The sequence below is a fragment of the Hypanus sabinus genome, chromosome 21 (assembly GCF_030144855.1).
Source record: "Hypanus sabinus isolate sHypSab1 chromosome 21, sHypSab1.hap1, whole genome shotgun sequence".
In the NCBI taxonomy this organism is placed as follows: Eukaryota; Metazoa; Chordata; class Chondrichthyes; order Myliobatiformes; family Dasyatidae; genus Hypanus; species Hypanus sabinus.
Window position 1 is genome coordinate 8,377,071 of NC_082726.1, and position 12,688 is coordinate 8,389,758.

General features: G+C 42.7%; 1 protein-coding gene across 1 annotated transcript in view; it reads left to right on the forward strand.

Moving 5' to 3' along the window:
* The window catches only part of LOC132378768 (protein unc-45 homolog A-like), a 44,841-nt gene that overhangs the window by 9,889 nt on the left and 22,264 nt on the right, over positions 1–12,688 (forward strand). Inside the window, exons 7-13 of the mRNA XM_059945917.1 lie at positions 273–441; positions 3,000–3,170; positions 4,680–4,851; positions 7,240–7,540; positions 9,122–9,216; positions 11,472–11,613; positions 12,262–12,402. Coding sequence (XP_059801900.1) covers positions 273–441; positions 3,000–3,170; positions 4,680–4,851; positions 7,240–7,540; positions 9,122–9,216; positions 11,472–11,613; positions 12,262–12,402 — 1,191 coding nt within the window. The remainder of the gene's footprint in view (positions 1–272; positions 442–2,999; positions 3,171–4,679; positions 4,852–7,239; positions 7,541–9,121; positions 9,217–11,471; positions 11,614–12,261; positions 12,403–12,688) is intronic.

Consider the following 12,688-nt stretch of genomic DNA (forward strand, 5'->3'; position numbering starts at 1 on the left):
ATTTACTCAGGTACATGGATAGGAAAGGTATATGGGCCACATCCAGGCAAATAGTATTACTATGCGAACATCTTGGTTGGTATGAATGATTTGGTCCAAATGGCCTGTTTTCTCCATTGCAGTCACTTAATGTGTGATTTGTAGTCAATCTTACTGCAACAGTCAGGTTCTGTAGTACTTGAGGCAATCTCTAGATTTTGGTACAGAAAGATGGTATTTGTGACACCTTGCTTTTCATCTGAAAGAGTTAACATTTTGACGTCTGTTGATAGGCAACAATGATCTTGCACACAGTAGGAATGGACAGGCTGTGCCATGTGATGGGCATTGACCATGAGCAGGTTTCCCTGGCGACCTGCAATGTGCTGCAGGGTATTTTTGATTCATTGAAAGGTGGAATAAAAAGTGATGTTCGAGGGAAGGAGGAAGCTGTAGTTCTCGGTAAGTGATCTATCTAACATTGATGCAAGTTTTTTTCAGGAGTGATTTCAATTTCCTTCTTATTGAAGCCTCACTTTCACTATCAACACTGTCTTAGTAGAGTAAGTAGCATTAAATTCTTCCATTACTTTTATATGTACACTCAGGCTATGTCCACACTACACCAGATAAATCCGTAACCGAAGCTTTTTCTCTTCGTTTTTACTTTCTGTCCACACTAAACCGGTGTTTTCGTCCCCCGAAACCAGAGATTTTCAGAAATGCTCTCCAGAGTGTGTAATTTTGAAAACGCCACTTGGTTGGAGCAGTGTGGACGGGGCAACTCGAGAAATCTAAAAATGCTGTCATGACGTGCTGGAACAGATGGTGACAGCAGCGCGCCATTTCATTGTTTTCTTGAACACAACCTAACACTTTCAGAACAGATGGCAACAAGACTGAAGCCAGAAGAGTTAGAAATGTACTCACCAAATACTTTGACCCATAACTTACTGAATAAATAAGTATGGTCACTTTGCCCTGTTTTCTGTCCTTGCTCGTATGAAGGTGGTTTACCTATTTATGCAAGTACTTCTCTGACAATAGATGTGTAACAGCCTTATGTAGCATTGTATGGAAGTACAAGATAACACTGATGCAGACATGTTTTATACATTTAACAAGGGGCTTTATTAATGCAACAGAGTTTGTCAGGTTTTCAATGTTTGTCATCAACTGGGTCACACTGTCCATGAACTCCCTGTCAGTTGCCTCTATACGCTCCAGTATTTGTTTTTTTTTACTTTTAAGTCCTCCTGCGCGAGAGCCAACAGCTGCCTATCATTTAAGTTTTTCTAGTTTGTAACTAAACAAATGCGCACTCAGTCTTTCATGGTGAGATTCGACACCAAACATATCGCTTGTTTTCGGCAGATGTGTCCTGCGCATGCACAGTAGGAGGAAATTTGCCAAAATATCCGTTTTAATGTGGACAGAGATATTTTTTTAAATGCCTAGTGTGGACGTAGCTTCAGTGACTACTTTATTAGGTGCCTCCTTTAGTTCAGAGATACTGTTCTGCACACCACATTTGTAATGTGATTATTTGAATTACTATCACCTTCCTGTCAGCTTGAATCAGTCTGGCTATTGTCCACTGACCTCTCTCATTAACAAGGTGTTTTCACCCACAGAATGGATGTTTTTTTGTTTACCTGCACCATTCTCTGTAAAATCTAGATACTGTAGTGTGTCAGAAGGTCAGCAGTTTCTGAGATACTCAAACCATCCCATCTGGCACCAACAATCATTTCTTCCCCATTCTGATGTTTGGTCTGAACAACAACTGAACCTTCCGACCATGTCTACATTCTGTTATGTATTGTACCTAATCAACTGGCTTCTGTGTGTACTTTCTGGTAATATGCTGATATGTAGGATGCGGGGCTCAGTCTCCTGGAGTTTGAGTATTTAATCATTGAATGGAAACATGGGAAATAGGAGCAGGAATAGACCATTCAGCCATTTAACTGTTGATAAGGTGGTTACCCATTCTTCCAGCCTGTTGGTCTCCTGTTGTGAAATTTATTTATCCTCATTGCGGTTCACAACAATGCCAAGTATTGTGTCATATCAAACTTAGAAATTGCGGATTGTACCTCCAATATTATTGATCAAAAATGCAACGTGCAGTCTTTGATAAGAAGCTCTCTCAAGGCTCTCTTAAAGTGGAAGAGCATCACAAGGTAGTTAACAGGAATGCTATTGAATAAAATTTAAAAGTCAACTGAGCAAAATACAAGGAAATGAGACAAAAATCTTGATTGAAGTAGTTTTTTGAAAGAAAAGAGAATCAGAATTTTATAAAAGAATTTCTGAGCTTTGGCTGTTAAAAGGCACGGCCATCAGTTGCGGAGCAAATGAAATTGAAGATGTACAAGACGTTAGAATTGGAAGTACTTGTAGGAAAGTGGTTGCACAGTTGCAACGCTGCTAGCATTACGCTTTACACTGTAAATGATCAGGATTCAATTTTGCCAGTTTCTGAAAGGAGTTTGTACATTCTCCCTGTGACTACGTCGATTTCCTCTGGATGCTCCAGTTTCTTTCAAAAACATACAAGTTAGTGTGAGTAAGTTGTGGGCATGCTACGTTGGTGCCGAAAGCTTACAGACTGCCCCTTGTGCTGTTTTGGTTGTTAATACAAACTATGCATTCCACTCTGTTTTAATGTTTCAATGTATATGTGACAGATAAAGATGATCTTTAAAATAGACTTTTAAAAAGTCTTTAAATTCCAAGGTTGAGGCATTGCTGGTCTGAGAGTTGATCATCATTATCAGTTGCCATGCCCACTTTGAGCTTTGACTGCCATGGCCCACACACTCCTGTTTCGGGTCAAGTGGATCAATTCATTGGTATTCATTTCCAGTTCTTTGGCTACTGTCAGTTGATACAGAGATGTAAAGGAGTGAGTGTAAGGTTACTGCCAGCAGATCTCTGAATGAACTTTTTGGAAGACTGAGGTGATTAAATGTGCCTTCATGTTTGATAATTGACAGTTAGTCTTTGACCTTCAGATCCCGTGAAGGAGATGAAAATGATGGTGCAACAGCTAATAGAGATGTTAATTCAGCGTGACGTCTCTACACATGGTCGAGAAAATTCCATTAACCTCCTGATTAAAAATGTCCCACGTAAATCCTTACGGGACCCAAACAACTCCATGACAATTTGGGTCATTGATCAGGGTAAGTCAGCCCTAAAGTTATTGCATGTTAAATTGTAAGCAAAGCCACTTTAACTGTGAATTACACTCCATTTCCTGAGTTAATGTCACTAACGGATTCTGGTGTCCTAATTTTGAATTTATTTATTGGCAGCTCTTTACTAGACACACTAATCTCTAAACAGGATAAACAATGACTGAAAAATCAGCAGAAAGGTTCATGAAAATCTTGTCTCATAAGTCAGTCATGATAAGTGTGATTCTGATAAATCTGATTTAAAAGAAAAATAAATAGTGTTGGGAGTTATTAGCAGACCAGTGCGCATCTAGGGAAGAGGTAAATGGAGTTGACTGTTCAGGTTGACATGTTGACAGAACAGATTTGAGGTAATGAGCTTTGAGAGTTCAGCAGTTTGGGCTCAGCAACTGCTTGTGGAAACTACAGTCTCGATTATATATAGAATGGCTTATTGGATTTGGGAGGAAGGAGGTTAAGAGAATTGGTGAACATGGTATTGAAGATCAGATTCCCAAGAGAAAAACTTGTAAAAAAACAAGCACTCTGACTTGTGAGAAATTGACATCAATTGACCTTAAAGATGAGCTGGCCAAACCATTTAAACACTTTCCCTAATCCAATGGTCTGTGAGTGCGCTGGGGAGTTGCCCACAAGACCAGGGCTGTGTCCCTATTAAAATTCAGCCACTTAACCAACAAAATGTGATTTCAATGAAATATAAACTGTTATTACTGTCAGATCTCCTTTAGGCATGTGTTTTTATTTGTTTGCACTATTTGTCTTCTTTTGCACATTGGTTGTTTGTCAGATTTTGTTTATATACAGTATTATTCAAAAGTCTTTGGCACATGATGTATTGCACTGTACTGCTGCTGGAAAAAAACCCAAACCACTTCATTCATGAGTGATGATAAATGTGATTCTGTTATGGGTCTCTATTGTGGACTGAGAGTGGAAAGAGGATGGGAAAGGGGAGGGAGTGGCAAGCACCAGAGAGACATTCTGTAATGGTCAGGAACCCAATTGTTTGGTGTGTCTACACTCAAACCACCCCTACTCTTAGCACTCCACCTCTGCCACCTGCTCCACCCTCTCGGTTCCCAACATCCTTTGCTCCTACCAGATTTACAACCTCACTGTCTGCTGTACATTGACAAATACATTACTGTGCAAAAGTCTTAAGCACCCTAGATATATATATACTCAAGACTTTTGCACAGTACTGTACAATTGCTTGTAAATTCTACTGTATTCTTTATTTTCCTGTAAATGCCTGCAAGAAAATGAATCTCATATGGTAACATATACATACTTTGATAGTAAATTTTACTTTGAATGGTGTGCTTTGCAAGTCAGGCTTTGAGGAATGTGTGGTCTTACTTCACAGTAGGTGCTGTATAATTCACCCACAGAATTCATTCAGCCCAGCAGGTCTATGTTAATACTTGTGCTGTGTACAAAGCTCCTTCAGCTCAACCCTGCCGATAATAGTCCTCTGTCTGCACTGATTAGGAATGAAGAAGATCCTGGAAGTGGCTGGGACGGTGTCTGAAGTTCCTGATAGCCTTCCGGTCACTGACAGTGGTCGGATGAGTGTATCAGTACTGCTGAACAAACTCTACGATGATCTCAAATGTGATGCAGAGCGAGAAGCCTTTCACAAGCTCTGTGAGGACTATGTCAGGTAGGAACTGTGGTGTCAGTGATAAAAACACATTATTGGGGCTGAAAGAGTCCAGTTTTCCAGCCCCTAAGGTAAATTTATTTCCCCTCGAATTACATTGTGTATATTGCAATAGCGTTTTGTACTCTGGCTCATAGAAGAAATATCTGATGTAGTTTCCACTCCTGTTTCCTGTACAATAAATCCGGTTGAAAGAGAAAATGGAGGCGCTCACTTCTCATCAGTGAACACATCATTGATCAGACCTCTGCCACTACTGCAATGTCTTCCAACTTCTAATCCTCCCAGGTCTCCAAGCTTCTTCAGTTCTGACCCTCTACCACTGGTGGTTGTCCATCCAGATGCCTGGGCCTTTATCTCATGAGAAGGGGAATGGGACTGTGATTGCTGGGACCCAGTGACCCTCTGTATTAGGGTCATCGAACACTACAATACAGAGAGGCTCTTTGGCCCATCCAGTCCATGCCAAAATACATATTGTAATATGCATTTTGAGAAAGCAGGTGCAGCCATGACAGCCTTTGTTGGAGCACACTTGGGGTTGGACTGAACCTTTAGGCTGGATTGGAGTGGCAGGGCCCAGGCCCAGGAGTGATTAATGAACCGATGTTTGGCTGATTTAAGCACTGAGCCAGATTAGAAAGTTTAAGGCGTCAAGGGCAAATGACGAGCCGGTGTTCAACTCGCTTCTCCATGAGGTACTTGTCTCAGCGCTGAACTGAATGCAGCCATTTTACTCAGCTCAGCGCTGAGCTCGGTTCCGTGGCTGTGGACTTACTTTCGGGCACTCTGCAGTTTATGTCTTGTAGATTGTTTGTTTGCATTTTCTGACTGTTTGCACAATGTGTTCTTTCTTTTTCACACATGGGATGTTTGACTGTCTTTGTAAATTCTATTGTTTTCTGCTTGCCTGCATGAAGCAAGATCTCAGAGTTGTATATGTTTTCCTCTGAGAGGCTATCCTGCCCCTCCACCACCCCAGCCGAAACAGTAACCGTATACAACTGGTACACCTGTCAAAGAGGGGTCTTGCACTGCTCAGTGTAAGGACAGGGTGGTGTTACGTACACACAACCCTGTAAAAGGTTCAGTAACAATAGAACACACCTGGAGTCTGGTTTTACTGTTAAAAAAACACTATTTTATTAGTAACTACGTCATATAGCAATTTAAACCAGGCAAGTCAAAAGTTAACGGCGTTATGCATATGTAGGTGTAAGTATATAAATCCCTAAACTTCTAAGCTCAGGTGGCAAGAGTTACAGTCTTACAATGGTATGTAAGAAAGTTCAGTTCAGATGCACAGGTTAATTAATGTGAGATGTTTGTAATCCAAAGGCAAGTGTTGTGAGAAAGCAATTACGTTGATATTCAACAGATCCCACAACAGCAATACAAAATAACAATAGCAGTAGGTTTTGTCTCCGAAGTTGTTCCACTGCACACATGAAGTATCACCATCAGTGATCTTCAATGAATATCCTTTCAACACAAGCGGTACTACACCTGAATTCAGCTATGGGACGTCCCAAAGTGGTAGCCACAGCATACTCAAACAGAATCCACATATGGATTATCACCAACAGTAGCTTATCACAAAGGGGACCATCTTCAAGGGAACCACCACCAGGCAAGGGTCGACACACCGGTAGATTCCACACAGTTACCCCAAACACACAATGTGATAGCCACTTATCCAGTTCCATAACATACAAAATAACTCCAACAGTGGTTTGCCACAGGGGTGCCTTCTTCAGTGAACTACCACACCCAGACATGAGGGTAAACACACACGTGGTATTCACAAAGGTTTGCCCCTCACCAGAGAACCTATTCCTGTGGATTAACTAAGTGACAATCACACTTCCGTAGCCGAATGGAAACAAACTCACCCTCACGGGCTACTTAGAGAGAGAGTCCAAACAGTGATCTCTTTGTCACTAGGTTTCTTCTGTTTCAAACCTTCCTCTTCTCCTTTCTCTGCAAACTTCTAGTTGCAGAAACTTGTGAGAGTCATTTATCAATACTCTGGATTGATCTCAACTCACCCCTTTTTGGGCTACTGAAAGTTAAACCAGCGACCGACTCCCTGGTGTCTTCCATTGACTGAATCCATCTTGACTCTGAGCTGTGTGTCCTTGTATATTCAAAACATCAATTGTCCATCAAATAACTCCACCTCTCTCTCTCTCTCTGGAGCAGCTCAAACAGTGTCCAAAAGTCAGTCTTGTTCTCCTGGTGTTTTAAAGTGACAGTCCACAGAAAAACATGAATCCTTGGGGTACATAACTGTGGGGGTTCACCGCCAGTGAAAAGATCCAGATTTCAAACAAATAAAAAACTGCGGAATTCTGCTTATTTTTAATATTGGGAATTTGTTGTGTGTAGGGGCCGCTTTGAGTCTCCAGGGATGGATGGAAAGCTGCAGGCTATCCAGACAGTCTCCACCCTGCTGCAAGGACCCTCAGAGGTTGGCAACCGTGTGCTGGAGATGAGTGGCATATTGGAATGCATGATAGCCCTGTGCAGCTCAGAGAGGGAGATCGACCAGCTGATTGCCGTGGAAGCACTGATCCACGCAGCGGGCAAGTCAAAGAGGGCTTCTTTCATCACTGCCAATGGGGTGACCCTACTGAAGGACATCTATAAGAAGAATGAGAGTGATCAGATCAAGATTCGAGCGCTGGTGGTAAGTCAAAGCTAGTTCTTTAGGTGGGAAGTCAGGGAAATGGTCAGGGCGATGGATGTAAAAGTTACGAGAAGGGGTTTACTCCATCTTGTTTGTGCTGCTCAGGGAGATCTAGTGTGTTGTATAGGTGGTTGAGTGAGTAATGAAGCTGTATAACCAGGAGGTCCTGCTCTGAATAGTGAGCCAGTCACTCCCTGGGTGACAAAAAGGTGTCCAAGGGTTGTCGCTTAAATACAGGTCTTATGACCAGTATTACAGAACAGAATACCTCGTTTTCTTAGTCTGTGCAAAGTTATCATCAAAGTATGGAGATGACACCATATACTACCGTGAGGTTCATTTTCTTGCAAGCATTTCACAGTAGATTCAAACACAATAGAATCAGTGGAAAAACTACACACGAAGACAGGCAAACAACCAATGTGATGAAGACAAACAGCAAACATAAAAAAAACAAAAATAAAAAGTGAAAAAAAAAGCAGTACATAATATTGAGAACATGAGTTGCAGAAAGCGAGTCCATAGGTTGTGGAATCAGTTCAGTGTTGTTTGAGTGAAGTTATCCACTCTGGTTCAGGACCTGGTGGTTGAAGGGTAATAACTTCGTGAACCTGCTGGTATGGGACCTAAGGCTTTTGTACCTCCTTCCCGATCGCAGCAGGAAGAATATGGATGGTGGTGGCCCTTGGTGATGGAGGGATTAATAGGATTAATAATGGGAGCTTGCTGTTTGCAGATAACTCTTACTCGCTTTACAGTACATTTTCAAATAAGCATGCTTCAATAACTGGTGAGAGTTTTGGAATGTCTTGTGATGTGAAAGGCCCTGTTTAATATTAAATTGTATCAAATTTGTCTGCAATACCCCTTTGTATTTTAGTAATATCTAAAACTTGATTCTAGATTTGTTTTGGAATAAGGACCGTTTACTGGTCAGGCCTTATTTGAAATATTGTGAATAGTTTTGGGTACTATATCTAAGAAAGGATCTGCTGGCATTGGGGAGGGTCCTGAGGATGTTCAGGAGAATGATCCAGGGATTGAAAGGGTTAATGTTTAAGGGGTGTTTGGGTCTGTACTTGTGGGAGTTTAGAAGAATGTGGGGAGATCTCATTGAAGCCTATCGAATATTGAAAGGACTAGATAGAGTGGACATGAAGAGGATGTTTCCTATAGTGGGCGGAGTCTTGGAGGACAGAACTGAAGGGTGTCCCTTTAAAACAGAAATGAGGAATTTCTTTAGCCAGAGTGTAGTGAATCTGTGGAATTCATTGCCACGGACAACTGTGGAGGCCAAGTCATTGGGTATATTTAAAGCAGAGATGATAAGTTTTTAATTAGTAGAGGCATCAAAAGTTACAGGGAGAAGGTAGGAGAAGGGGTTGAGAGGGATAATAAATCAGCCATGATCACATCATGGAGCCTGTGGTTATTGAAGCACCATTCTGTGCATTGCTGAACCCTGTTACATGGAGGACAGTTTGAATTTTGCTCGTGCCTTCCATAGACAGGACGTGCCACTGCTTTGCTTTCACTTGTAGATGTCAAGCCTGTGAATTACCTGATGTCTCCTGCCCTCAGGGTCTCTGCAAGGTGGGGTCAGCGGGAGGAACGGACTGCAGCATGAAGCAGTTTGCTGAAGGATCAACCTGCAAGTTGGCGAAACAATGCCGAAGGTGAGTTGGCTTCTGATGCCATGAGGTCACTTGTGATTCTGAGTACCATTTACAGGAATGAAAGAGCATTGACACTTGGAACAGGTTAATTGCTTATTTTTTCATGCTTGTTGAGGTATTGGTGGGACAGGTTTTTGGCCTGAAACATAGATTGTTTTTTTACCCTCCATGGGTGCTGCCTGACCTGCTAAGTTCCTCCAGCCTTTTGTCTGTGCTTTGGTGCCCCTCCTCCTTCTTTCTCTTCCATGATCCACTCTCTTCTCCTATCAGATTCCTTTGCCAACCCTTTACCTTTTCCAGCTATCATCTCCCAGCTTCTTACTTGATATCCCTCACCTTCAACTGGCTTCACCCATCACCTGCCAGTTTGTACTCCTTCACCTCTCCTTACCTTCTCATTCAAAGGTTCAAAGGATCATTTATTATCAAAGTATACAACTCTGAAATTCTTCAGTTCTCTGGGTACATGAAACCAAGAAAGAAAAGAAAGGCAGCACGATCATCAACCCCCAAAATCCCTCCTCCCCGCAAAAAAGAAAATGAACAAAAATGGAACAGGCACATTCATCCCCAAATCCCTCCTCCTGCACAAAAAAAACCCGAACAAAACGGACAAGGCACATCGACTCCCAAATCCCTGCACAAAAAAAAAACCCAAGAAGACCTGGTGAATAAACACAGAATATAAAAACTATAAGACTGAAAAAAGGAGTCTAGAGTCCAAATCCAAAACACAGAAAAATCCTGGACAGCTCTCTGCGCAGTGGCGGACTCTACCTTCTCCTGTATAGAGTAAACAATCAAAAGGTAACCAGAGGGTGCTCACCCTCTACACTCGTTTTGATGCTTCAATCTCCCTAGTCACTTTAATCGGCAAACAACAGAAGCTAAAACCAGCGAAATGGTGCCAAATGTTGGCTTGTGGCCCGTCCTGCAGCCTGCCTGCAATGAGGTTTGTGTGCATTGCCTCTGCCTTTTGGAATCCTCTCAGAGACTGCAGAGCACTGGAACACCCAAACTTCTGCACTTGCCTTGATGTTTCAGTCAACTTTGTTGCTTTAATCGGTGAGCAATGGAAGTTACAATGGGTGAGATGGGATCAGACATTGGCTCACGTGCCATCCTACAGTCTTCTACCCATGAGGTTCAGTCATTCCTCCCAGAATCCTCTCAGAGAATGCAGAGCACTGAAGCACCCAAACGATCTCCAAACAACAAACACAGGTTCCAGCAGTTCCAGAATTACATCCAAGTTGAGAAATAAACATAAAAGACATAAAAGAAGTGAAAAAGATGGTTTCATGAACTATCCACAAGATGTCAACCAAAGGAGTGGTATATGCAGGCGCTATCTTGACCGGGAGTATCCCTGGGTAAAGAATCTTGACCCAAAATGTCTACTATTTATTCCCCTCCACAGATACTGATTGACCTGTGGACTTTCTACAGGGGCACAATTGAGCAATGTGCAATTTATAGTAAATTGTAATAAATAGTATGCACAACAGGACAGTCAATATAGCATAGAAATACAATTGTATGGAGGTTCAATTCCTTCTGCTATCTGTAGGAAGTTTGTATGGTCTTTCTGTGATTGCATGGCTTTCTTCTGAGTGCTCCTGTTTCTTCCCATGTTCCAAAAAAGATGTATGTGCTAGGGTCAGTCAGTTGTGGTCATGCTATGTTGGTACTGGAAGCATGGGAACACTTGCAGGCTGCCCCCAGCACATCCTCAGACTGTGTGGATCATTGATGCAAATGACACATTTCACTATATGTTTCAATACACATGTGACAAATAAGCTAATCTTAAATTTGTGAGGTGATACACTCAAGATGCTGGAGGAACTTGGCAGGTCAGGCAACATCAATAGAAATAAATAAGCAGTTGATGTTTTGGCCGAGACATTTTGTCGTGTCTGGAAGGGAAGGAGGATGAACCAGAATATGAAGGTGGGGGGAGGGAAGGAGTACAAGCTGTCAGGTGATAGGTGAAGCCAGGTGAGATGAGGTGAAGGGAAGATGGGGGCGGGGGGGGTAGGTAAACGTTGGCTGTTTATTCCTCACCATTGACACTACCTGACCTGCTGAATTCCTCCAGCGTTCTGTGTGTTGCTCTGGATTTCCAGCATCTGCAGAATCTCTTGCGTTTATTGTCTACGAGGTGATGTGGTTTTGGGAGGTCGAATGCAAGAGAAAGGAGTGGATGGTTTAAAGGTTGCCTTTTGATCTCACTGCTGCTTTACCTTGTCCAGATGGTTGTGCAATGACTCGATTCAGTCCAGCACACGGCGCTGGGCAACAGAGGGGCTGGCCTATCTGACCTTTGACGCTGATGTGAAGGAGGAGTTTGTGGCCGATCAGCCTGCAATGCATGCTATGTTTGAGCTGGCAAAGGTACGTCTCCGAGTTGGTGCCATGCATACGGAGGGACAGAATATGCATGTGGTTAATGGTCTGTATCCCTGCCTTTGGCAGTCCTAGCTGGATTGTTAGAGAGGATTGTGACCAAGTTAAACCCTTTAGAGGTGTTTGATCTGTTTGGCTCTCTGAAATAATTCGGAGCTGGTGTTCCAGTTATGTTGTCACCTCAAGTCAGCCTCATGATGTGGGGTCCATTTGGCCCATGAGACCTTGGGTTTGGAGGAAACGTGTCACCAACATTCCACTCTTTATTTAGAGATAGAGCATCATAATTGACTCTTCTGGCCCAACGAGCCCATGCCACCCAACTACACCCTTGTGACTAATTAACCTATGTCTTCGGAATGTGGGAGGGAACTGGGGCACCCAGAGAAAATTTTGTGGGCACAGAGAGAATATACAAGCTCCTTACAGACGTTGGTGGAATTGAATCCAGGGCCTGGTGCTATAGTGTTACGTAACTGCTGTGCTACCATGCTGTCCTCTATTGGCCTTATTGGAAAATCTTTAGGTGTAGAGATGGACATTCATTGTTTAAATGTACATTGACAGCTGCTTCTTGATAACTGTGGAACAGGATGTATGTCCACCTAACAGTCCCTTGCCTCTCTCCCTCTCCAGTCAGAAGATAAAACCGCCCTCTTTGCAGTTGCTTCCACTCTCGTAAACTGCACCAACAGCTATGACAAGGAAACGCCTGACCCACAGCTGCTGGAACTCGCTAAGTATGCCAAGCAGCATGTCCCGGAGGAGCACCCTAAGGTATGGTACAATCCGGGGATGACATGGCTTAGTCATTGCGCCTCAGAGCCCGAGGAATCTACAGGCATGAGAGCCATTTGACTCTTCAGGTTTCTGCGCCACTGAATGGGTTCACTGCTAATCTTCTACTTAGTTCCACGTTCTGTTTTTACATTCTGTTTCCTTAAAACTGTCATGTTAGCTTTGGATAGACTCACCAATAAGGATCAACGGTCCTTTAGGTGCTAATTTGCAAATATTCTCAACTGTTTGAAAAGCAATTAACAACAGGGGTGACTTTGGCAAT